We start from the raw sequence: 27954 nt of genomic DNA on the forward strand, positions 1-27954 counted from the left end.
GGTTAGCCATCACTGATCTAGGTTATTATTCACATAGAGAGAATGAAAAAACAGTCCAGTGCACGCCTGCACAACTTATGGAGAAACTATTATTTCTATTTATTTAAATGCATTGGCCACCCAACTCCAAAGGCCTACAAATTTCATAAAAACATTCAGTCAGACAGATACACAAACTAAAGTGATCTTATGAACAACAAACTTAACATATTACTTACATTACAGCATATTATTTATTATAAGGGCAAGATTGATAACAGAAATAGAATTGTGGGCCACAAGAAATACCTGGCATGCCGGTCAGTTATTTGGTGCTAGAAGTGAAGGGCAATATTGGAGTTGGCAGTATCTGTGAAGCCTGAAGTTGTTGAGATGTTTGTTTCTCAAGATGAAAGTGACTGGGAAAACACAGGTGGCAATGAATCTTTCCTGATGATAGCAGTGGATATTTTTCAAAATGTACTAGCAGACCTCAGACGACTGCTTGGCAGATCACACACAGCCTACGGGTTGTATTTTGTTGCAGCCTTTGTCTAGTGCCTAAGTAGTTTGGGCCAGAAGTGAAACTGTCTTAAATCCAAATTCTGTGTTTTAAACTCTCAGTGCGCTCAAACCAATACAATCAAATTTATTTTGACCAGCAATTCCTTCTCTTACAACTTGGATACACACTGTAATTGCATTTTAAGTGCCTTTTATGTGAAACATTCATTGTTCTAATAGCAAATTTGGGTGATGAATGAGTTTCGGCAGAGATACAAGAGGGAAGCGCTTCCTTCAATTTTAGAGTACACATGCATATATTTAGATATTTTAAAGAACTGCCATCATTCAAGGACTTCTTTGTAATCCACCATCATCCCCACTTGATTATGGTTGTTTGAAATTCAACGTAAGAAATTTTTAATTATAAAATATAACTTATATATTTAAATATAATACCTGTTTTCCTAACTTTTCAGATTTTACTTCCTTTATTGAATTATTTGGACCCACTTTGTTGCAGAGGTTTAGCAACGTGATCTTTTGTAATCAAAATTATTCATTGTTTAGTTTCCTGACTTTTTCCAAAATGTTTTTTTTGCATTGATACATATGATATAGTCAAGCAATCTATTTGTATCAAAAGATTTTATTCAATACATCAAAAAGCATAATATTGTTTCATTTTGTTTCTTTCAAAACAGAAGTTGATAATATTAACTGAAGTCTATATATATATATACACACAAGTGTTACTTTGATTTTTTTCTGTGTCCAGAAATAATCTAAATCCATGCAGAAATTGAACAGGGATTACAAAATTGCTCAGATCTGCAGTACCACTTCACTGAAATATTTTCCATTGCAGTTATCAAAAGTTTCATCACATGTGTCTGGAGGGAGTTGGTTATTGTTATCTTTAATTGGAGACAATGGTTTTGATTTTCTACAGGAAGGTAGTATTTCTGATTCCCTACAAGCAAAAAAAAAATGTATGGTTAATAGTGGTATAGATGAGAATTAACAAAGTTTAAACTGAATTGAATTTATTGTCAGTCTCCTCAGAGCTACATTTTTACTACATACCAATAAAAACAACTGGCTGGCTGGATTTCTCTCTCTCTCCATTACCGCCCCACTACTTTTGGAAAGTAAGTCCTGCCAAAGTCAGTTACCCAAGATGGGAAGAAAATATACTGCTTTTGTCTCAGGAAGCTGCAAGCTCTTTATTCCCCAGCAGCAGGAGGTACCAGCAAAGCCAAGGAGAAATTGCTTTATGGAAAAATAATGAGGCTAGAAGGAATGAAAACTTATTTCTGAAAACTGCCCTGGAGATAAAAATTAATACTTTAGCAGACATAGAAGAGGAATCGGTAAGAAGATAACTGATAGTTTGGTTTTGTTCTGACCTTAAAATAATCCCTTAGAACATGTATATTTTGTTATGAGTAAAGAAATATATAAAGAAATCAGAGTTGAATCCATTATCTGATAAATGCAAAGATTAAGCCAACAGAAGAATTCTGCAGTTAATAAAGCTACAACCACAGGAGAGAAAAGTTTCCTTGATATATATTTTATTCTTAATCATTTAGAGGATGGAATTCAACAAATATTCCTAAAATCAGAGGCAAAATGAATACTCTTAAATATGTATGGTTTCCCCCCCTTTCTTATCTAAAGTGAGCCATTCTTGGCAGCCTCCATCAGCAGACAAACTTAATTCTCTGGGGATTCAAATGGTTACTTTAAGGACTATAAATGCACTATTCTGTTGAAAAGTAATTAAGCTAATGCCATGTTTTAGGACCATATATTGTTTCATCAATACTTCCCTTTGTCCACAGAACATTGAAATAAAACAAATGAACATTTAGATTAAAAGAGATTCACCTTTTGAACTGGAAGCTCTTCCAGAGATCGTTAATTTTCACCTGAAGTCCTGACTTGTTTTCAGCATCGTGGTGTTTTTTTATACTTCTTTTCTTGCTTAAGCCACTAACTTTGGCGGTCATCAGTAATTTATGTTTTGCCACCATAGAAGATTTTAGAGAATTTGTTCTACATAGTGTAGGAATCTGAAGAGAGAGAGAGAGAGTAAAAAAATTATTTTGTTTTAGTGAAGTCTTATAAATTGTTCCTGTAAAGAGTAGACATTGACAGAAGAAAATATTTGTAACATCAGGGATGAACTACGGGATCTTTGGTGCTCTCTGAGCTAGGTGGTTTCCTTGCAGACATTTATTACCAAACTAGGTAACATCATTAATGCAGGCACATTACTTAGTTTGGCAATGAAACCCCTGTAAGGAAACTGCCTAGTTTAGAGAGCATCAAGGACTTGACACTACTAAAAGCATTTTTATAGTGAGCATGAGTGAGGGAGGGAGGGAGAGAGAGAGAGACAAGCTATTTTTTTTTGCAACGTTAACCAGTATTAAAACACACTGAAAACAATATAATAATCCAAACCATGTTATTAAAATAGAAATATAATTAAACAAACAATGGTTAATATACACATACCTCAAGAATGAGGAAAAAGAAGTAACTAACCACAAGATGTCAGTATAATTCTGAAGAATATAAAGAAGTATTTTAGTCAACTAATGACATTTTGAGGATTCTGTAGGCAAACCTTACTAAAAATGGCTTACAGCAGAGAATTAAAAAAACAAATAAATCACCAAAAGAAAAGTTAAAATAACATATATCAGCCATTACAAACTTATCAGTGTATCTATATATGAGGCTTCATTGCTCAGTGTTCATTCCCTCTTGATAAATACAGTATCGGAATTTTTACTCAATAGGGATCAAATGACTAATATTATTTCCAAAAGGAAAATTAACAATATTCTCCCACTAAGGAAGCTAAATTAAAGAAACAGAGAAAAAAAATCCAAAGTTACCATGTTTGATCAACTATTGAAACCAGCTGTGTTCAACCTAATCCAAAATCTTACAATCAGAGTGGAACATTATTAATATATATAACTTATACTTCTGTTAACTAAATCTGATTTTAAAATGAAATCAAGTACAGTGTTTTAGTTAGTTCTAGCATATAAAGTAACTTTCAGTTTAAAAAACACTGCACAACTTTGATTGAAACCATGATATACACCTCTGAAGTGAGCTTCAGGAGACAACGTTCCTTATTCTCTCTTTCCTGTTTGTACAAGAGGTGAAAGAAATAACATGATCTGAAATAATAAGATTTGCACGATTTAAAGCACTCCATACATGCTTAATTAAATAAGCTTTATCAATTGTACTGCAATTGGCAGTCTGAGCTGGGATGCCTTAGGCAACTTAATGATTTTATGATAGATGTGAGGGTCAAATCAAAGATTTTCAGGTTTCATTTAAAGCTTACTTTGGTTGAACCAAGCTCACTGAATTTGCATATGATGCCAATCTACTTCTGTTTAAAATAAAGGTGAAAGAAGATAGAGCCTAAAATCTGAAGCTGACATCAAATAGCTCAGTTGTAGTTTTAGCTATTTGACAAGAGGCCTACATCACTTGCAAGAAGCTACTGCAATCCTAACATGAGTAATATAACAACCCTATATATACAGGGAGTCCTCACTTATGACCACATAAGTTGCTAAGTGACAAATTTGTTAAGCAAGTTTTGCCCCATTTTACAATCTTTCCTGCCAAGTTGTTAAGTGAATCACTGAAGTGGTTAAGTTTGTAACAAGGTTGTTAAGTGAATCTGGCTTCCCCATTGATTTTACTTGTCAGAAGGTCGCAAAAGGGGATCACATGACCCTGGGATACTGCAACCAGGGCCGCGGTGTGGCTCAGGCTGTAAGAAGCCTGTTATTAAACACAGCTGCCTGCAATTACTGCAGGTTCAAGCCCCACCAGGTCCAAGGTTGACTCAGCCTTCCATCCTTTATAAGGTAGATAAAATGAGGACCCAGATTGTTGGGGGGGCAATAAGTTGACTTTGTAAAATATACAAATAGAATGAGATTATTGCCTTACACACTGTAAGCCGCCCTGAGTCTTCGGAGAAGGGCGGGATATAAATGTAAACAAAAAAAAACAAAACACCATCATAAATATGAGTCAGTGGCCAAGCATCTGAATTTTGATCATGTGACCATGGGGATGCTGCAATGGACAGTGTGTGACAGTTGTAAGTCACATTTTTCAGTGCCGTTGTAACTTTTAACAGTCATTAATTGAATTGCTGTAAGTCAAGGACTACCTGTACTTTCAAAGTACTAGGAATAGTTCTGAGGTAATAGAGGGGAGAACAGAAGTAATATTTTAGTTATATCACAAGATGGTGGTGATCATAAGTAATATCTAGAATATGTTATAATTAATCCATACATGTAAAAACAGGTCCTGTCTGCAAGTCATAATTTAGTATTTAGATAGAAAGCAAGAATTATAAATGAAAAAGATATACCATATTTTTGGAAACTGTGTTCTTATTATCTCTACATTCTGAAAATGGAAGGATCTGAGAATTTAGATTATCATCTGGTTCTGGACTGCTGTCAGATTCCTGCCATTTAAAAAAAAAAGACAGGCATTATTTTACCTTAAATGTGAACTCCATGTTATTTTTAAAAGTAAAATGGCTGAAGCTATGCCTAAATGAAGTAGAGTAAAACAGTTATGATTTTTCAACCCAGTACTGTATGCTTCTTAAAAGTGATATTAGAATTAATTTCCAATAACTAGAAAAGTGACACAGCAGTTATAATCCTATAGCAACTTTCATGAAAGTCAGCCCTATTAAAACCAATGATGGTATATATCAGAATGTCTATTAGAAAATGAAAATATCTCATAGCTTAACACATTCTGACACTCTTTAACAGTTAATCAAATTAAAATGTATTCGTTTACAGCAATAAACAGACTATCAGGCAGGCTGGCAGACTTTGAGGTTTCATAAACAGAAGTTATTTTATAAAGGGAGAGCCAGATGTGTAGCTATTGCAACAAATAAGAACAGATTTGGACAATCCCTTGAGAGTGCCATGACAATTTAATAAACTGCTTAACTAAAACATAGAATAATCTTACTTTGGCAGGAGTCGCATTTTTCTTGGTCACTGGGGACTTTTCTGAAGTATCCACCTTGCTTTGCAACAGCTTGTCAAGATTCTGTTTTGATGAACACTGCAGTTCTTTTAAAGGTGATTTCTCTTCATCAGACTCTTTATTTGCTGGTGAGGTTATTTGTGAGCTAGGCACACTATCGTCTTTACCTATATCTTTACTGGGTCTTTGATACTGCTTTGGCAGTGCTATGCTTTGTGATAGGCTAGGAGTCGAAGATTTCTCTGCAAAGCTTCTAGACCAAGTGAAACAGCTGGACTGTCCTACCCCAGGTGTGGTTGAGAAGAGACGTTCTCCAGTCTCCGATGAACAGGGACTCTGGTCTTCTGTTAATTTGTTTATTTCCTTAGTTGGACTGTCAGCCTCATTGTCCTGTAGAGGCTGGTCAGTTTTATTCTTTGATACAGTCTCAGGCAGATCTCCAATGTTGCAAAAAAACCTAACATACGTTGAGCGAGTATGGGAAGAAATGAGACATAATATTAAAAGCTGTGTGCATTAATCTAATCATATTAAAATGTTAGTTTTACTGAAAAAAGAAATTATGAATATAAATTAAAATTATGGACACATGCTGAAATAATTAGAAATTAGTAAATTATAACAACCTATGCTAGACCTATGCTTTCTTAGCACTCTCAATATTTTACAGTGCTTATGTAATATGTCAAAACACGCTAGTTAATATCTATTTTTAATGTTAAAAAAATCTATGAATCAGATGATGCATATATAACACAGGTCCTAAAGGCATGAAAGCCATGTCATTCAGCCAGAAAGCCGGGAGATGAATCAAATAAATCTGTTGAACACATTGCAACATAAAAGCAAATCTACTTTGTCATAATTGCATTATAACTAGAATCTTTGAGGTTCAGAACACTGAAACATGCTTTCTAAATTCATTATATTCTATAGTGAAATAATAAATAGCTTTACATCAACATACTATGCATATTAGTGTTTGGTGGCATAGCCTTTTTTATTTCTTACAATTAAGAAAAAAATACTTTGTGATTCTAAGTTAACCTAAATAACATTTTTGGTTTTTTTTTTCCATACACAGAATATATAAGATCAGAAATAAACAGGAGAAAGTATTGCCCGTGTCTAATGACATCCTTACTAATAGAGAGAAAGAGAGAGAGAGGGAGGGAGGGGGAGAAAGAGAGGGAGAGGGAGAGGGAGAGCGAGTGCAGTGTCAGGAATATTTACATGTTAGACACAATGCAGTCCTGAAACCTAGACTGTTAGTTCATTTTGTTCGGCACTTGCACATCTATCCTTGCTGCACTGCAAGGCTGAACTACCTTTTATACCAAACAATGAGGGGTGCTCAGGTAGCTGGCTCTTCTGGACTCTCCTCCAGTCTCACCTTGCCTCAGTCCACAATGCCTCACCTCGCCTCGCCTCCGCGCAAGTCCAGTGCCAGCTTCCACTCTCAGCACACATCAACGCAGCTAAGTTTTGTCTCACCAAAGTGGTACCCATTTATCTACTCACTATATTGCATGTTTTCGAACAGTTGGGTAGGCAGAGGCTAGGGATCAAGTGATGTGAGCTTGCTCACATAGTGTGCAAAGTATTTACTAACTATAACCCAATACAGAATATTTAGAATAATCTCAGTTGGGAGATGCCTTGGAAGAAATCAAAGTAAAATCTTGCTTGTATAAAGTTGACTTGTATTTGAACTGCCATCAAACAGTGGCAACCTTTGTTTATGCAGTTAACTTTTTAAAAGTGCTTTTTTTTAAAAAAAATATTCATGAGGTGCTTATGGCCACATCCTCATCATTAAGTCACTGTTTGCCTCTCCAGCTTTTCTTTGGCAATTTATAATTGAAATGCTTTAAAATGTAAGTCCATAAAAATGATTGCATATCTACAGAGTCTTATAAGGGTTGAAGACATTAATCACATAGATCCCTCATGTCACTTTTTGACATGTCAAGTGATCAGGTGTTCCTAAGGCTCTAATTGTATAGACTAATGTTTTTCAACTTTGGAAACTTTTAAGGTTTGTAGACTTCAATTCCCAGAATTCCCCAGCTTACTGGCTAGAGAATTTTGGGAGTTGAAATCCACACACCTTAAAGTTGCCAAGGTAGAAAAATATAGTGATATATATTTGATAATATAGTGTATAGTCCTGATTAGACTATCTGATTCTACTGATAGTATTTAAGATCTTTAAAAAAATATTTTGCTTTTTAAAAAAAAATAACTGAAATTGCGGGAATACAGTTTAAAGGCACATACCTGCTTTTGGTTCCTGGAACAACCACTGCACCATTGTTTTCATTCTCTTTTTGAAAAATAGTGGCAAATTTATTTCTAAGCCTGGGCTGAAAACAAGAATTGTCCTTATTTTTGCATGAGTCCTGGGAAGCACAGACTGCAGATATTCCACTAAAACGTTGCTGGTTTTCATCACATTTTTCTGTTTTGGTTTTTTTTGAGTTCAAAAAATACTGGCTTAACAGTTCTTCTTCTGATGCTTCTTCTAAATATATAAAAGATGAATTAAGTTTAATTCCACTAGAAACTAGCTCTACATCAGCATTTTTAATAGATTGATATTAATATAAACAAATATTATGGATATATACTGGTTTACCCCAAAAGAGAAAAAGAAAAATTGAAGCGTTAAAAGAAATAAATTTTTTTTTTAAATGTCAGTGTTCTGTTAATACCTTTGGGTGATATATAGAAAAATATATAAGGAATTAAGAAAGATGCTATGGGTAAATGCTTATTTTTTCCTAACCATTGTATTGAGCATTCAAGATTTACATGCTAAAGATAAAATTAGATTAAGACTGTTTCATATATATACACATACACACACACACACACACACACATATATAGGTGTGTGTGTTTAAAAATGTAGCAATCATACCATGCCTTGGTCTTTTTGCCACTAGCATTTTGCTAGGAAGCTTGAGTCCTTTTAAGTTAATTAGCCGCTCAACTCCTCGGGTAGTGGATTTCTCTAGCAAAGGTGTTGAATTTGTGACACTTTTTGCAGTAAAACAGGGTTTGTAGTCCCTGCTCCAAATACTCTTTAAATAGGATGACTTCTCATGAGTATAACTCGCATCCCAGCTGTGGCTTCTTGGTAATTCAGGCTATACCAAAAGAAGAAGAAAAAAAACATAAGTTATATTACTCTGATTCTCTAAATTACACTGAAGATAATTTTATTACTAGTTTAGAGTTTTCTCAATCATGTTTTGGTACCTTGCTGTTGGACACTGAACAAAGGGAATCTAGGACAGTGATCAAGCCTAATGAAAAGACTGACTGTTGCAATCTTTTCAACTCATATATGCCTTAATACCTTTCTAACTGGGAAACTCTTGAATTACAGCTGCCTATGTGATAATGACTTTAGTTATGCAATGGCTTTAGTTTTTCCAGATGATGAAAACTGGTTTAACTGTATTGTCTTCTATACAATAGCCTTTCAGACACTTGAAAATAGCTCTATGTCCTGCAGCTGTCAATGCTTCTCCAGATTATGTTCTACAAAGACATCAGATCTTTTTCTTTTGTACTGCCTGAACTATTGCCAAATATGATCGCAGGAGTTTGCATTTGGCCTGGTGAAATTTATCTGCTGTGTTTCTGCCCATTGCTCCAACTTGTCAAGATTCTCTTGAATCTTGGTACTTAAATTTATTTCTGACATTAACCAAAATTTTATATTAGAATTTAAACAACAAAACATATAGTAACACTAAATATTAAGAATATATACCCTGTTTCCCCCCCCAAATAAGACATTCCCTGATAATAAGCCCAGTCGGGCTTTTGAGCTCATGGCAATAAGGCCAAGCGCTTATTTCAGGGTTCAAAAAAATATAAGTCAGGGTCTTATTTTCGGGGAAACACGATAGCTAATTGCTTTATAACATGAGAAATAAGAAATACTTTTTATGTCACTGTTTTTTTCAAAACAATTTTCTAAACTGACTGCGTAATAGTCTCTCCTGGAGTTTTGCTTATATCAATATAAATTGACTGAAATTATGAGTCTTTTTCCTCCTATTTTTGAAAGTAAGGTACACTTGTCCTTTTCCAATTCTCTCTGACATTATGCTAATTTCCCATGATTTCTGAAAAAAATCACAAAAAAGGCATCACATGAGACCCAAACCAAAATCAGAAAATTCTCCAATATGAAACTATTTTTTAAAAAAGGAAGGCTTTTCAGCATTGTGTCTATGAAACTTCCTTTCCTAAAACTTATTGACAACCAACCCAAGATACTTATAAAGTCAAATCTAATGCATAGTTAACAAGCAAGTCCTGTCAATTCAAATCACATAAAAGGGTTGAATACAGAATATTTAGCACAGAGGATACTTATGCCTGAAGAGACTCAGCAAGGACAAAAACAGTTTTGTAGTGCCTCCAAGTGGTTGTTAACTAATATATCATTTAAAATTGTAGTTTTGATACAGGATTTTTAGTATAATATGTCAAATCCTGGCATAAAATGTATTTATTTATTTATTTATTTATTATTTAAATTTTTATACCGCCCTTCTCCCGAAGGACTCAGGGCGGTTCACAGCCAATTAAAATACACAATGATACAATAAATACAATTAAAATACAGTTAAAAAACTTATTGAATTGGCCAAGATTAAAATTTAGAATAAAAACCCATTAAAAAACCCATAAATTTAAAACTAACCCAGTCCAGCGCAGATGAATAAGTGAGTTTTAAGCTCGCGACGAAAGGTTCGGAGGTCCGGAAGTTGACGGAGTCCTGGGGGGAGTTCGTTCCAGAGGCGGAGCCCCACAGAGAAGGCCCTTCCCTGGGCGCCGCCAGACGACACTGTCGCGCCGAGGGCACCCTGAGGAGTCCCTCTCTGTGAGAGCGCACGGGTCGGTGAGAGGTATTCGATAGCAGCAGGCGGTCCCGTAAATAGCCCGGCCCTATGCCATGGAGCGCTTTAAAGGCGTTCACCAACACCTTGAGCGCACCGGAAGGCCACAGGTAGCCAGTGCAGCCTCGCAGGATAGGTGTCACACGGGAGCCACGAGGGGCTCCCTCTATCACCCGCGCAGCTGCATTCTGGACTAACTGAAGCCTCCGGGTGCCCCTCAAGGGAAGCCCCATGTAGAGAGCAGTGCAGTAATCCAGGCGAGACGTCACAAGGGCGTGAGTGACTGTGCACAAAGCATCCCGGTCTAGAAAGGCGCAACTGGCGCACCAGGCGAACCTGGGGGAAAGCTCTCCTGGAGACGGCCGTCAGGTGGTCCTCAAAAGACAGCCGTACATCCAGGAGAACGCCCAAGTTGCGCACCCTCTCCATCGGGGCCAATGACTCGCTCCCAACAGTCAGCCGTGGACTCAGCTGACTGTACCGGGGTGCCGGCATTCACAGCCACTCCCGCTTGGAGGATTGAGCTTGAGCCTGTTTCTCCCCATCCAGACCCGTCGGCTTCCAAGCACCGGGACAGCACTTGATAGCTTCATTGGGGTGGCCGGTGTGGAAAAGTCCGGCTGGGTGTCATCAGCGTACAGCTGGTACCTCACACCGAAGCCACTGATGATCTCACCCAGCGGCTTCATATAGATGTTGAACAGGAGGGGTGAGAGAATCGACCCCTGAGGCACCCCACAAGTGAGGCGCCCGGGTGACCTCTGCCCCCGCCAACACCGTCTGCGACGGTCGGAGATAGGAGGAGAACCACCGATGGCGGTGCCTCCCACTCCCAATCCCTCCAACCGGCGCAGCAGGATACCATGGTCGATGGTATCGAAAGCCGCTGAGAGGTCTAATAGGACCAGGGCAGAGGAACAACCCCTATCCCTGGCCCTCAGAGATCATCCTGCGACCAAAGCCGTCTCAGTGCTGTAACCGGGCGGAAGCGGACTGGAGCAGGTCTAGATAGACAGTTTCCTCCAGGTGCAAGGGAAACTGATATGCCACCATACTCTCTACAACCTTCGCATGAGCGGGTTGGAGACCGACGATAATTACCTAAAACAGCGGGTCAGGAAGGCTTCTTGAGGAGGGCCTCACCACCGCCTCTTTCAAGGCGGCCGGAAAGACTCCCTCCAACAAGGAAGCGCTCGTAATCCCCTGGAGCCAGCCTCGTGTCACCTCCTGAGTGGCCAGCACCAGCCAGGAGGGGCACGGGTCCAGTAAACACGTGGTGGCATTCAATCTACCCAGCAACCTGTCCATGTCCTCGGGAGCCACAGGGTCAAATTCGTCCCAGACAATATCACCAAGACCGCCCTCAGCCGTCCCGTCCGAATCGCCACAATTCTGGTCCAGACCGTCTCGAAGCTGAACGATTTTATCGTATAGATAACCGTTAAACTCCTCAGCACGTCCCTGCAGCGGGTCATCCCGCTCCCCCTATAACTCTATATACTTCAGATTTATCTGAGTTCAAAGTCAAGGAAAAACACAAGGACAAAATTGTTCTTGATAGACCATTAAAATATTTTTTTAGATACAAAATATTACCCGTGATACATCAGGATCGTAGTCATCAATTTGCTCCATTGTGAAAATATCTTTATTTCCGAGTGCAATTTGAAAAGCAGTCCTATCATCGAAGTATCTAAATGAATCGATCTCAGAAAAAGCACCACTTTTAATTAGAACTTTCTTTTTTATATAGTTTAATTTTATGGAGTTCATAACTGCACAGTTCACATAGAAATGTTCATACAGTTTTACAACATATGAAAAACAAACTTCAGCCTCTGTTTTAAGTAGATAAGTAACTTAATAACTAGCTGAGGATTAAGACTGCATATAACTTAATCCCAACTTCATTTTCCTGGAGGTTTCAATGAGATTATGAAATGGCAGGCCTCTTACAATGGCTTATATTATTTGAAAAAACATTACTATTTATTCAAGCTTAATACTATTCCAAAGGGGATCGACATAAGCCAATTCAAATCTAAATAGCAATTGATCTGAAAACAATTCCTTTTTTGCAATAGCAGTGCTTACGAATTTTACCACCTGACAGAAATGATGGTGACATTTTTATGCCCTCTAAGTATATTACATTTTTATTCGATAAAGGATACTTTCCAGCATACACTAGAGTTTCTGGATCAATATCATCTTCATAAGCATTCAGTGGAACAAGTTTCCTTCTGACTGGGTCAAAAACCAACTGATAGAGGAAAGTATTATTAGCACGAATAAATCCTTGTATGTATTCTTCAGTTACCGAAATATTCATTTTTAAATACTGTCCCATTTTTTCAATGACCTGTCAGGAAAATGAACAAATAGTGCTCATGAGTAATAACAAACACAGGTGCTTAGCTTATAAATAATCTCTTTAGTCATATTAGGGGACAATTTCCACAATCATCTCTCCTCCTATCGTATCATTCCCTAATGATCTTAGAAACAGATGTTTAGAAAGAAAGTTAATATCTAAGCCAATACTTTTATGAATCTACATATCAGTACTTTGGACTTCGCATGAAGAAAATCTAGATTATCTGGGTTATGATAAAGGTTATTTTCTAAAGTAGAGAGTATCCTAAGCACAGAACTGTTCCTCTTTTTTCCCCCTATAGGTACAACTAAAAGATGGACAACTGTCTCTAGGATGAAACAGAACCTTTCTCTCCCAATTACAAAACTGTAAAACTATAACAATAGTTATAGTTACAACTATAACTATAATTCAATATAATATAAATATAATTCAAACAAACATGCACAGATCAAAAACATAGTAAGAAAATAATAGGGCTTCACTTCAAAGATAATTCAGAAGTGTTTTTGATATCATGTGAGCACAGCTTCTTTCTGCTATTCATTAAAATAGAGAACAAGCCTAGAAAAGCAGCACCACTGCTTTTAAGGTACCCAGTATGAAAAGGAAATCAAACCATAGCTGCATGAGGTTGGAAAATTTGCTATGTGAAAAGTGGTACATCCTCTGAAACAGGAAATACATTCACAGGGGGGAAAAACCATCCTCTATCCTAATGTCCAAATCTCTCAGTGAGGAAATGATACACGAGCAAGCATCTACATTAAATTATAGTTAGTAGGGAAAATTAAGGCATGTCAATTTTTTCAACTTTCAATTTCCAAACATTAGGGGTGCTAAAAAGTTGTGACATGCCTTGGAGATTGTAAAGTTATTTTGGTTACTTTAACACTGTATAATTTAGATGTGCTTGGTAAGTAGCAATTGCATAAATATCAACTTTTCAACATTTTGATTGTTTCATTTGTAGATCATCTAGGCTTCTGGCTATTTAACATGCAAACCTGAACAGAAACTGCCAAGTTCAGAGCACAGCAAAGAATTTTTCTTGATCAATAGATCAGTAGACTCACTTGTCAAGAAAGATAATGGTCATAGTCTTCTAACTCCTTTCCATCATTCAGTCTATGGTTACTTGGGTTCTGCTCTGAGTTCCCCATGAGAAACATTGTTAAAAGCATTGGGAATTAACAATAGAAGAAAGAAGATGCTTTCTGAATAAGAGTTAAGAAGTTTGGATCACTTGTCCCTCAATGAATCCTGATGTGTAATCGCAATATTAGACAACTTTTTCCGCAGTCTACTGGGCAAATTTAAATCCAGTCCATTACTTCTTTTGTATGGAAGTTCCTTGAAACGGTTACCTAAATTAGATGATTCCAAATCAGCCTCTGGAAGCATGATGGCCTCTTTTTAAATGGGAGGATACAAAGTAGAAATCACCTCCCGATAATGTAGATTGAGTTGTTACAGAGGAAGAAATAAAAACTGGTTTCCAGTACAGAAACTGAGCTGGGAATCAAGGTTCCTTAAAATTGTCTGTCTGAATTGCATTCTGATTGATTTTGCATAACTTGCATATTATTGTGAGTTATTCTACTCCTTGGATAAGCCCACCCATCCAGTTCCAATCCCCATAAACTGAACTGGTAGATTTTGAATATATTGAGACGCTGGGACACAAACCCAACTTTACCACATCTCTAGAAAATGGTACCTGCCATGCTCAGTTACCTGAATGCGGGAGGAAATAAATTGGATGCATTCCTAAATAAGAACATTTACCATGAGAACCAACCTGCTCCTCTGAATCAACTGAATAGCAAGGACAGAATAGAACACTTTTTGTCATAATAATCTCCTTGAAACACACAAGCAATGTTAACCTTTTTACTGGGTCTTGAGCCAATGTGTAATATAATTTTCTTTCTACAGGTATCACTAAAGAGGGTTTTTAAGGAGAAATCTAGCACAAACATAAATGAAAGGAAGGAATATTTAATTTGATTCAGAATCTTTAACAGGCAGTGTGTGTGTGTGTGTGTGTGTGTATCTACCAGTAGCAAATTTGAAATTTGACATTCACTTCCTTGACTATAATGAAATCATCTGATTGTCAGTGATAGCAACTTATCCCCAAATACATTATTATTGTTAAATTATATTAAAATACTTAAAAAAAACCCTTAGATATAGTTATGCTGCCCTGCTCAAAACAAACAAAACAGAGAAAAAGAAAGAGATGAAAAAAGGAGGGTAAAGTGGGGAAGAAGGAAAGTTAGTTCCAGATCCAAGCCAAATACTTCACATGTCACCATTTTAATTTCTACTCTCCTGTGACAAGAAACAAGTAGATGACACCGTGTTGACTAGTCTTGAATTTGCTGTGAAAGCCAAAACCCTTCACTAATTATTACCCAACACAAACAACCATATGCCTCTCTTTACATATTGTTGTGAGGCAAATTCTGAAATGTTTTAAGTCAATGGCCTGAATACCCGATAAATATAAAATCTACCCATCCCAACTTAATGACTTGTACTGAGTTAGATTGCACGCAGAGCAACAGGGACATCCAGGGACATCCGTCATGGGAGACCTTGAACTCCTCAGAGGAAAATTCTTAGCTGCTGATTGTGCAACACTTCTGAGTTGCAGGGGGGAAAGGTGCTTTAGAGCTTGTGAGAATGTGCATGTAGAGTCTATCTGCCACATCTTTTCCTGGAATTGTGTTGCAGCACACAGCTGATGATACTATGAAATGATTCGTCTGCTTAAGGAAATACCAACAAGTACAACCTGCTTATCATCCAAGCATCTTTTTCCCTTTGTATCCAAAGTGCTGCCACCCTGTGACAAATATATTTATCAATTGCAGCTACAGATTCTCTTGTCTCTTAGCATCCAGGGTTATGGAGAAAGGGCGGTTTAATGAGCTGCTTCTCCTATTTTAGGGGCCTTGTTAAGAAAGGGGAAAAATTAGGCCTTTTTTTATTTGATCCATTTGTTTATTAAGTGACAACCGGCCTAAAAGAACTCTGAAAAGGCAGCAGAACTACACCTGTTATCTAAGATGCTTTTATGTCACAGAATGCTGGTAGGCAACCAGCTGTATTGCAGATGATGCTGAACAACAGCTTCTAGCAGGCACAGCTACACGGCTACTTATAAGATACAGGATACAGCTATAGTTCAATAGGAGCCACAGGTTGCCCACTCCTGCCCAAGAACTTATGGCAAATTAAGATGGCAAATTAACCAGCATTAGACCCTCTCTGAATAACTCGATGTTGGTAACAGCTAGAATACATAAAGGATGGTCTGCTGAAGACAAAGCAGATGTGGCAGTAATTAAAAGTATATGTAGAATGCTCGTGGCGGTAAGTTAATAGGTCCGTGGGTCACGGGGGGTGTTTGTGTTCCATCGGCTGAGGGTGGTGCTATTTCCACGGTAAGGGGGAGGGGCAGATATGGCGGAAGTGGGGGCTCATATCGTGTTATGGGGACGCGTGCTCGATGTTTGCAGGCGATCGCGCGTCCCGAGCCCTCAAACTTCTCCCGTTCCCCGGATGGTCAGGACCCTCAGAGCCCTGGTCTTCGGCTGATGTTGTGCAACGCACGGTCCGTGGTCAATAAGGCCCCCCTGATTTACGATCTTATCCAGGGGGGTGCCGCGGACCTTATGGGCGTTACAGAGACCTGGTTGGGCACAGAAGGGGGCGTGCCCCTTGTTCAAATGTGCCCGCCGGGTTTCCGGGCATTCCATCAGCCGAGGGGCCAGGGTAGGGGTGGTGGGGTGGCGGTTGTGATTAGAGAGTCTGGAGCCGAGGAGACCACTGTACCTCAGATTGCGGTGTGAATCCCTCTTTGTGAGATGGGGTCATAGATGTCAGATGGGCTTGCTGGTCGCGTACCTGGCTCCTTGCTGCGTGACAGCTGCCCTGCCCGAGCTCCTGGAGGTGCTTGCTGGGGTGGCAGTTGAGACCCCCAGACTTTTAGTCATGGGGGACTTTAACTTGCCATCTTCCGGCTCGTCATCGACGGCAGCTCGGGAGTTCATGGCTTCCATGACGGCCTTGGACCTGACCCAAGTAGTTGATGGCCCTACTCACATTGGGGGTGGCACTCTGGACCTGATTTTTCTCTCTGGTCAGTGGTTGAGAGATCTGGACTTAAAGGAAATAGTCATTGAACCTTTGTCATGGTCAGATCACTCTCTTCTTCGCCTGGACTTTCTGACCGCCATTCACCACCGCAGGGAGACGGAGCCGATACGTTGGTTCCGTCCCAGGCGCCTGATGGACCCAGATGGGTTCCGGACGGAGCTTGGGCCATTTCCTGAGGGTCTGGCTCATGGCTCGGTTGAGGAACTTGTTGCTGCCTGGGAACGGGCCGCGGCGGGGGCCTTAGACCGTGTCGTGCCTTTGCGGCCTCTGACCCGGCGCAGGTCCCAACCGGCTCCTTGGTTCTCCGAGGAGCTGAGAGGGATGGAGCGCCGGAGGAGGCGCCTAGAGGGGTCCTGGGGGGCTAGCCGTTCGAAGCTGATCGGACACTAGTGAAGTCCTATACTAGGACTTACCTAGTGGCATTGAGGGCAGGGAGCCGTAGCTACGCCTCCTCCCTCATTGCATCGGCAGATAACCGCCCAGCCGCCCTGTTCCGGGTGACTCGCTCCCTCCTACATCAGGGGGAGCGGGATGACCCGTTGCAGGGACGTGCTGAGGAGTTTAACGGTTATCTATACGATAAAATCGTTCAGCTTCGGGATGGTCTGGACCAAGATTGCGGTGACGCGGGTGAGATGCTCGAGGGTGGTCTTGGCGATATTGTTTGGGATGAGTTTGACCCTGTGGCTCCCGAGGACATGGACAGGTTGTTGGGTAGGCTGAATGCCACCACGTGTTTACTGGACCCGTGCCCCTCCTGGCTGGTGCTGGCCACTCGGGAGGTGACACGAGGCTGGCTCCAGGCGATTACGATCGCTTCTTTGGTGGAGGGCGTCTTCCCGGCCGCCTTGAAAGAGGCGGTGGTGAGGCCCTCCTTAAGAAGCCTTCCTGGACCCGGCTGTTTTAGGTAATTATCGTCGGTCTCCAACCCGCCGCGCGAAGGTTGTAGAGAGTATGGTGGCATATCAGTTTCCTTACACCTGGATGAAACTGTCTATCTAGACCCGTTCAGTCCGGTTTCCGGCCCGGTTACAACGGAGGCGGCTTTGGTCGCGTTGGTGGATGATCTCTGGAGGGCCAGGGATAGGGGTTGTTCCTCTGCCCTGGTCCTATTAGACCTCTCAGCGGCTTTCGATACCATCGACCATGGTATCCTGCTGCGCGGTTGGAGGGATTGGGAGTGGGAGGCACCGTTTATCGGTGGTTCTCCTCCTATCTCTCCGACCGGTCGCAGTCGGTGTTGACAGGGGCAGAGGTCGGCCCGGGCGCCTCACTTGTGGGGTGCCGAGGGGTCGATCCTCTCGCCCTACTGTTTAACATCTACATGAAGCCGCTGGGTGAGATCATCAGTGGTTTCGTGTGAAGTACCAGCTGTATCGGATGACACCCAGCTGTACTTTTCTACACCGGACCACCCCAACGGTTATCAAGTGCTGTCCCGGTGTCTGGAGGCCGACGGGTCTGGATGGGGAGAAACAGGCTCAAGCTCAATCCCGCCAAGACAGAGTGGCTGTGGATGCGGCATCCCGGTACAGTCAGCTAAATCCGGCTGACCATCGGTGGCGAGTCAGTGGCCCCGATGGAGAGGGTTCGCAACTTAGGCGTCCTCCTGGATGAGCGGCTGTCTCTAGAAGATCATTTGACGGCCGTCTCCAGGAGAGCGTTCACCAGGTTCGCCTGGTACGCCAGTTCGCCTTTCTGGACCGGGATGCCCTATGCACGGTCACCACGCACTCGTGACGTCTCGCCTGGATTACTGCAATGCTCTCTACATGGGGCTCCCTTGAAGGGCATCCGGAGGCTGCAGTTAGTCAGAATGCGGCTGCGGGTGATAGATGGAGCCCTCGTGGCTCCCGTATAACACCCATCCTGCGCAGACTGCACTGGCTGCCTGTGGCCTTCGGGTGCGCTTCAAGGTTTTGGTGACCACCTTTAAAGCGCTCCATGGCATAGGGCGGGTTATCTGGGACCGCCTGCTGCTACGAATACCTCTCACCGACCCGTGCGCTCTCACAGAGAGGGACTCCTCAGGGTGCCGTCAGCGAGGCAATGTCGTCTGGCGGCGCCCAGGAAGGGCCTTCTCTGTGGGGCTCCCACCCTCTGGAATGAACTGCCCCAGGACTTCGTCAGCTTTGGACCTTGGACCTTCCGCCATGAGCTTAAAACATATCTATTTAACTGCGCAGGACTGAGTTAGATTTTAGTTTGTGGTTTTTATCTTGGGTTTTAATTTTAATTTTTATATTTTTAATTAAGGCTTTTGAATAAGTTTTTTAATTGTTTTTAGAATTGTATTTATGGTATTTTTTGTTTTTTAAATGCCTGTAAACCGCCCTGAGTCCTTTGGGAGATAGGGCGGTATATAAATATAAACAATAAATAAATAAATAAATAAATTTGTTGGTACTTTAAGTGGGCTACCAACAATTGGTGTAACTCGGGTGTCAGCAACCTGCATCTCTGGAGCCACGAGGCTCTTTGGGCCCTTGGCTGTGGCTCCCTATCCAGTGATCCCACCACTGACTGGCCCCTCCCCTCCCCTCCCCTCCCAGTCAGAGACAGAGAGATACAGAGAGAGAGGCGGGAGGGAGGGAGGGAGAGAGAAATGTCAAAAGGGTTTTGTGGTTCCTGGTGTTTTTTAACAACCAGTTCTCTGCCCTAATGACCGGCTGAGTAGGCATGGTTAGTGGGTGTCATGTGACTGGTGGAAGTGAGTTATGTCGAGTTGGCCACACCCACCCAGGTTTTGTGGGTCCCTGTGTTTTCTTTTCTGTGGGAAATAGGTCCAAATGGTTCCTTGAGTGTTTAAGGTTGCAGACCTCTGGTCTAACTGTCCCCCCCTCATTCTAACCACTTTCACTTTTTACCTTGACTGTTTCCCTGCTAATGCATTATCTATTCAGAACCAAAAATAGTAGTTACTTTACTGTCAAGAGCCAAGTGAGAAAAGTAGGTTTTGAAAATGTTAGCATGAGATGGAATTTAAAATATGATTCTGAAATGGGAAGAACTACTAGAGCAGGGGTCTCCAACCTTGGTAACTTTAAGCCTGGTGGACTTCAACTCCCAGAATCCCCCAGCCAGCAAAGCTGGCTGGGGAATTCTGGGAGTTGAAGTCCACTAGGCTTAAAGTTGCCAAAGTTGGAGACCCCTGTACCAGAGGGAGAATTCATGACATTAAACCCAACTCAAAAGTTTTTCTCGGGTGAATCCCCTTTTCCTGTTGAAGCTCCACCATTTGAATCCAGGGAACCATATTGTTTCATAAAGGAGCTTCAAGGGGTTGTTTCTTCCTTAACCCTTATCAGAAGAAAGCACCATTTTGAAGTTTTAGAGCAGATTTTCCTCATTATCCATAGAGATTTTTTTGAAAACACAAGATAAATCAAGGTGCAAAGAACCCATTACCTTTAGAATATCCGGGTTATTGGCTATCTTTAACAGTTTGCAAGACTTGCCTAAGCCAATACCATGAATGGATGGAAGGTAGTCACAACCAGACAGAATACACATGTGGCGGAATTTCTCTTCTGTAAAGACATCCCCAAGCTGTTTGCACATTCCAAGGCGAGCTTGATCAATTTCTAAGCCATTTCCAAATTTGTCGATTTTAAGAAACACCTTGAAATGCAAACAAAATCATGAATGACTATGTATATTCAAGGAACATCCACCAGGTGAATAAACTGCATCAAAATAATAGGTAGGATCAGGTGTTCAAACTTCTGCCTCATTTCAATGTGCATGCAAAAAGGGAAGGGGCTTTGATTGCTCTAAAACAGGGGTCTCCAATCTTGGCAACTTTAAGCCTGGAGGACTTCAACTCCCAGAATTCTCCAGCCAGCAAAGCTGGCTGGAAATTCTGGGAGTTGAAGTCCTCCAGGCTTAAAGTTGCCAAGGTTGGAGACCCTGCTCTAAAAACCCACTCACCATTTTGATGCTATTGAACGTTACTAATTTTATCTAGTATTTATCTAGTATCAATATTCTTAACATTTATCTAAATTAAGGGTAGGAGTGCAGCCACATACATTAAGCTTTTCTTTCTCTTTTTGCTACAGCTAAAAACCTAATCTCACTCACCTCAGATGTAGTAAAAATATTTCTTGAAAACCATTTTGTCAAATGCCTGCCAAGGGATATTGACAAATATCAACCAGGCTTATACAACACTTTTGTAGCGTTTTGAAAACTTTGCATATACTGTACATAGTATACAATATTGTGGTTTGCCTCATACCGCAGATGGCAGAAGGAGGGCTAAGAACAAAAATACACATTTCATGTGACTTGATGGGTCACAGTTTGTACTGCTGGCACTGCACACTAAAACCACTATTGACATATTTTTGAAGTAAGGAAACATTAACTGAATTGATGCAAGACTTTGGAGGATTTTACAGTTGGATTAAATAAAAAATTAGAGTCCTATTTTACAATGTTATTTTAATTTTAAGCCTAACGAGAAATTAATTACATAGCAATTAGCAGAACATTCTATTTTACATGCCCTTATCACAAATACTTCTTAGTTCAGGGCAGAGATGATGTACAAAATAGTGCCAAAGAGATGCATCACAAATCAAAAGTCCCCAGTTTTATTTTCACTTCTGTTCATGAACTCCCTAAATGTTCTTAATAAACTATGGTTTTTCAACATAATAGTCACCCACCTTCTTGTAAGGATAACAACAAAATTAAATGTTTCAAGGGCACACACATGTATATTTACAAGCACATGTGTTCATATGCACACACACACACACACAGTATTTTGATTTCTCTTTAGAAATATCAAGTTTTGGATCTAAGCATATGAAAGCAAATTCTCCCTCATATGGAAAAAAGTAAAGTCTAAGCATCGAACCTCGTTTGTATAAATTAGGTAAAGGTAAAGGTTCCCCTCACACATATGTGCTAGTCGTTCCCAACTCTAGGGGGCTGTGCTCATCTGTTTCTAAGCTGAAGAGCCAGTGCTGTCCAAAGATGTCTCTGTGGTCATGTGGCCGGCATGACTAAATGCCAAAGGCAAATTGAACGCTGTTACCTTCCCACCAAAGGTGGTCCCTATTTTTCTACTTGCATTTTTTATGTGCTTTCGAACTGCTAGGTTGGCAGAAGCTGGGACAAGAAACGGCACTAGGGATTCAAACAGCTGAACTGCCGATCTTTCTATCGAAATTTATTGTATAAATTGCACACTGCCAATTTCTAAACCATCTTGCTAGCTCTTTTTAGGCTGGTTGTTCAAGTCTGCCTTAACTAATTTAAGATATAACATTTTGCTATATTTAACGCTAGCAAGGGAAGGGAATGCAAAAGGCAGATGAGCAATGAAGACCCTGCACTGGACCAAACAGGATCAGGGAGTGATATTCCATAAAGACTTCTACCTTTTTGCATCCAAAAGCGAGGAGATCAGAATCCTCCGTAATTATAGCTTGGACCATGCCAGCTTTGTTCAGATAAGCTAACTGAGCATCAGCTTCATAAGGCGCGACAAGACAATCTATTCCTTGGGCTCGGGCAGCCTGCGAACAAACAAACAAAAATAATGCAACATTCAAAATGCTCATCACATTACCACACATTAACATACAAAACTACTTTATAATAAATACATAGTTCACCTGCTAGATAGAACTTGAATATTGAGACTGGGATTCTGGAAAGCTAGTATTTGAGGTTAGGACAAAGAATACTAGCTCTCCAGGACTCTAGTCGCAATATTCAAGTTGTATCTCTTTGGACAAATGTGATTTGGATAAATCACATGCTGAAAGTGGATTTCTATAATCTAATCTAATCTAATCTAATCTAATCTAATCTAATCTAATCTAATCTAATCTAACCTAACCTAACCTAATTAAATCTAGCTGCTTTCGCCCCACTTTCTTGAATTCATGAATTACTCTCTCTATACAGGTAGTCCTCAACTTACAACCACAATTGAGCCCAACATTTCTGTTGCTAAGTGAAACATTTGTTAAATGAGTTTTGCCCCATTTTATAACCTTTCCTGCCACAATCGTTAAGTGAATGTTGTAATTGTTAAATTAGTGACACAGTTGTTAAGTGAACCTGCTTCCCCATTGACTTTACTTGTCAGAAGGCTTCAAATGGGGATCACGTGATCTTGGGACACTTCAACCATCATAAATGTTAGTTGCCAAGCATCTGAATTTTGATCACGTGACTGTGAGGAGGCTGCATTGGTCGTAAGTGTGAAAAATGGTCATAAGTCACTTTTTTCAGTGCCATTGTAACTTTGAACTGTTGTGAGTCGAGGACTACCTGTACTTTTCTAGTCCTTGAACCAGCTTTTACTATTTAGTTACAGTAATATTTTCTTCCCACAGAGTTGGCCCATAGAAACCTGGGGAGGGGACCCACACTTTCTTGCTGGGGAACATGTTGCCGGTCTAACCCACATGGGGGGAGTGGAGAAACAGAAGTAAAGGAGAAATGAAAAGACTGTACAAAGGCTGTTATCAACTGCCATCCTTGTAAACCTAAATACACTTCGAGTTCTAAAAGAACCCAGGCATACCAGATTACTAATGGTCCATACATTTTTATATAGATCATTTTTATATAGATCAGCAATCAGATCAGTATTAGGTTTATATGTATCCCTGACAGAAAAAAAAAAGGGGTGGAGGGGGGCTGGAGATATATTCCACCCAGCTGTGATGGTAAACGTTTTAATTTAGTAATTGTGGAAAAATGCTTTTGTCTCAAATTATATCTTTTATTATAAATACACCACTAAAGGTTACAATAAAATGAGCACAATTCGTTGTCTAGCTCTAAACTAAGTTATGCAAGCTTAAGATTGATAGCAAAGGCAAATGTCATAATCAAAGACATGAAAAGTGAAATTCATAGTAGGGAACCTGCTGATATAAACACTTACTTTAATCACTTCACAAGCCATTGCATGGGTAACATTAATGCTGCGAGCAAAGCATTCTCTTGCTTCTGATAATTTCCCTTCACGGAGCAGCTGTTTTCCTTTTAGGAGATTTGCTTGTCGTTTTCTTCAAAATAACATAACATAACGGTACATTGTCTAATAGTCTCACATTCATAACAAATAAGTAGCATATTGTGCTATTCTCCCCAAAAATATCCTTACATTTTTGAGATTTACCATATAAAAGCTTAAGAATCAAATATAAAAGACAACAATAATCAACAATATAAAGTCCAGTAATAATGTTCATTACTATTATTGTTATTAGCATATGGTATTGTTACATTAGCTAGAAGACCATAATGCTATTGCAGAGTACCGGTAATACTTTGGCTGCCAATTTACCAGCTCTGTTGTAGGACAAGGTGCGCCACAGAAGGGCTTTGTACCAGAAAGAGAGATGAGTGACTTTTCCTGCAGCAGCAACCACAGCCCCTTCTGGAGTTGCCTAACAAATAAACGCCACAATCTGGAAGGTTCAAAGTAGACAGGAATTTGACTGCCTGAGTGGAGCACCAACTTGTCTCACCACCAATGGGGTACCTATTTATCTACTCACATAGAAGACGCTTTCAAACTGTTGGGTGAACAGAAACTGAGGTGAATGATGGGAACTCACCCTGACATGAAGTGCTAAGATTTAAACTGTTGGAGCAGAGACCATCTCCAGTGTCATTAAGCGCTGAGTCACCATAGCTCTTGTTCATTGCTATTATTTAATAATAGTAGGGAGATACATACACATTTCCCAACTTGTAGAGAATACTTTGGGGATTTTTTTCTCTCTCTGTACTGCCCGGTCAGATCCAGTCCATTTTGATCTCAATCTTTCTTTTGCTGATTTGCCCCTTCTTACCGAATTTGGTCCAACTTTGTTTTTGAAGTATTATTCTGCCAGAAATCAGAATCCCAGTTTCTTTCCACTATTCTGTTGAGTTGGAAAGATTAAAAAAAGGAACACCCCCAGCTTCTTAGTATACACAAAATAACTTACTCTCTTCTTGCTTTTTCAACTTCCTTTTTTGAAGGCAGAGTGCATCCATCAAATACCAGAATTGGTTTAACTCCAAATGATAAAAGCATATCAACAAATTTCATGCAATAAACTACGTATCTGTGAAAAGAAACACCAGCCTCATACATTTGTCATGACATCTTGAAACATAACATATAGTTTGCATAACAAAGCCAACTTCCGCTTGCAACAACAAAATTGTTACTAGATTAGGGTGGCAACATGATCAGCCATGGTTGCAGCTTGTATCAATGTAGTTAAATCTATATTTTGTGCCTAGTCAAATACTTAGCTTACAGAAGTAAATAATGTCATCTGACTTAATTAACTGTAGTAAACACATCATACGAGAGAAAAATATTTCATCTTGTATATTAAATTAAGAAAAGCCTATGGATTAAAAAAGATTATCTCTTTTCCAATTTTTTTTTAATTCAGGCTGTAATCCTATGCACCAACTATTCATAATTATTTACTATTACTATTTTTAAATGGGATTTAAGAAATTGTATTTAAAATTCTCACAAGCAATTAACATCAAAAAGCAATTAAGTTCTGTTATTTTTCTGAGTTCATGCATTTAACAACATACTTATATGCTCAACTTTCCCATCTTACTGATGGAATACAATGGTGGGCAGCATTTATGCAGCTTTCAGAATGAGACTATCTTTCCTGTACAGTGAACTCTATTTCAAATTTAGGATTAAAATTCACAGTTTATCAGCCTCAGAATATCCATTCAAATGCTTAAAGGGATTATATGGCTGTGCACCTTCAATCCATATGCATCTGTCATTTCTAATCCAAGCACTCTTAGTTTGTGCCCAAAATTTGGTGATAAAATGGCAGGGGTTTTTTGCTACCACAATTTTTGGCATGAGAACACATAAATAAACATGGAAACTTAAGGGGAAACTGAAAAAAAGATTAATCTCTACCCTTTAAAGTTGGTAAGAGAAGCATATCACTGAAATTTGGCAGCAAAATCACCAAAGGTTGGAAATATGAATTTTCATGTGAAATGCAGAAATATCCAGCTTTAAACACCCCCAAATCTTTGAAAATAGGTCTGGCCTCCCCTGTAATGTCACCAAAAAAACCTTCTGCAGCCTTTCAGTTGGCCTAGAAGCCTGTTGAAGCCTGAAAGCTAAAAATGGTTACAGGCACCCCCACCACATCCGTAACTTTTTTACCCACTCTATCAGTCAAATAGTTTTGCACATACTGATTTGTGGCTTCTCCTTTTGCTAGTTTGTCTGCACATGCATAGGCTCCTTTGTGCAGCCAGCAGTAAGTGTCTACAGCAACTACTTGTCCTTTGTACTTCTTTACATGAGTAGGTTCAGCTGCCTCTTTGATAAACTGGAGCAAGCCTTGGATTCCCATTGTATTGTATCACTTGAATTCTGCAAGCAAAGTAAAGAAACACAAAGCCAACAGATTCATAGTTGCTCCTGAGCTGGGCCAGGAAACTTTACAACCCACATCGATAAGATTTCCAAAGTGGCAATAGACCTCTAGCGCAAAAGGGGCTCTACTATACCCTCACCAAGATGTATTAATTTGATTAATCAGAGAAATTATCAATAAAATATATTAAATATTAGTAACTGGTAACTGGTAACTGATATGTTGTAGCATGCACCAACAGAACTTGCATTCACATTCACTTGTACTGAGAATTGATTCTGAATTTGATAAATGAGCATTTTCTGACATTAGAATAAACTTTCAGGAATAGATTGCCACAGGCGCAAGACATATTCTCCTCTCTAGTTCATACCTTTCTCTCTTTTCATGTTCTCCAAAATCCATAAAATCCTTTGATCTAACATAGTATGGGGGGGGGGGAATTAGCAGTAACACAACTTCTAAGGAAAAAATGACAGCTATTCACTTTATTTGGAAAGCTGCTGAATTAATTTCTCATGTCCAAGTTGTTGCTTTCTCCCTGCACAAGCTTACAAGAAATCTCTAAAACAATACAAATGACCAACCCTTTCATAGGAAGGCAAAGGGAAGGAAAAATGTATGAAAGTAGATAAATTCTTTCCTTTGAAGCAGACATCCTCTGCAAGTAAAGTTTTAAGCAGAAGTGCCGATTCTGCAGCAGCAAGCCACGCACTCTAAGTGGCACTGAAAACAATGGATTTAATAAAGACCTTAGATCCCTTATCCAGTCTTAGAGGAGATCAACCCTGACTGCTCTTTAGAAGGCCAGATCCTGAAGATGAAACTGAAATACTTTGGCCACCTAATGAGAAAGAAGGACTCACTGGAGAAGAGCCTAATGCTGGGAAAGACTGAGGGCAAAAGAAGAATGGGACAACAGAGAACGAGGTGGCTGGATGGAGTCACTGAAGCAGTAGCCATGAGTTTAAATGGACTCCAGAGGATGGTAGAGAACAGGAAGGCCTGGAGGAAAGTTGTCCATGGGGTCGCAATGGGTCGGACACGACTTCACAACTAACAACAACAACAACAAAGATCCCTAGATAAAAAGATTCCAAAGTTTTCTTTTCTTGTTTTCTCCATCAAGATTCTTACCCGCGCCATTGAATTCAAAGGACAACCCGCGCTTAATCACTTTGCATTCAATGGACGAGAGACAAAGCTGCAACGTGTTGTTGTTTTTTACTAAAACACGGGCAGTGTGCCCTACGCATAATCTCTACAATAGTTTGGGTCGGAAATATCCCGGGAGACGATCTTACTTTCCTTTTAATGTAGGGACGCTATCTCGTCCAGCTGCTGAAGTTGGGAAACCCAAAGCCCGTGAATGAAAAATGTGGTGCCCCATCGCCCCCCCGCCCCCCGGTACCTGATGCAGGAGCGCAACAGCTGGGATCGGGGCAGCGCCGAACCGTCACCCGGCGACAAGACACTTACGGCCACTCGGCAAAACCAACCCAGCGCGCGAAGCTTTCAACCCG

The 27954-nt window shown here is 40.1% G+C and overlaps 1 protein-coding gene across 1 annotated transcript; it reads right to left on the reverse strand.

The window, feature by feature from the left end:
- Positions 1-245: 245 nt before the first annotated feature.
- EXO1 (exonuclease 1) lies at positions 246-27954 on the reverse strand. Its single transcript, XM_058165734.1, has 14 exons — positions 27843-27954; positions 26247-26427; positions 24998-25117; positions 23944-24067; positions 22421-22558; positions 20436-20648; positions 12655-12842; positions 12077-12173; positions 8482-8710; positions 7840-8083; positions 5542-6016; positions 4916-5014; positions 2377-2561; positions 246-1456 (listed from the first exon to the last, which is right to left on the reverse strand). The coding sequence occupies exons 2-14, from the start codon at positions 26405-26407 to the stop codon at positions 1309-1311; spliced, it is 2421 nt and encodes an 806-aa protein (XP_058021717.1). The 5' UTR covers positions 26408-26427; positions 27843-27954; the 3' UTR covers positions 246-1308.

Source organism: Ahaetulla prasina, chromosome 1 (genome assembly GCF_028640845.1).
Source record: "Ahaetulla prasina isolate Xishuangbanna chromosome 1, ASM2864084v1, whole genome shotgun sequence".
Lineage (NCBI taxonomy): Eukaryota > Metazoa > Chordata > Lepidosauria > Squamata > Colubridae > Ahaetulla > Ahaetulla prasina.

Excerpts from the sequence above, each read along its gene's own strand:
- EXO1 (XM_058165734.1), bottom strand. The coding sequence starts at position 26,407 with ATGGGAATCCAAGGCTTGCTCCAGTTTATCAAAGAGGCAGCTGAACCT. Across the intron at positions 8,084-8,481 it reads GGCAAAAAGACCAAGGCATG|AAGAAGCATCAGAAGAAGAA; the intron begins GTATGATTGCTA and ends TTATATATTTAG. Across the intron at positions 5,015-5,541 it reads AAAATGCGACTCCTGCCAAA|GAATCTGACAGCAGTCCAGA; the intron begins GTAAGATTATTC and ends TTTAAATGGCAG.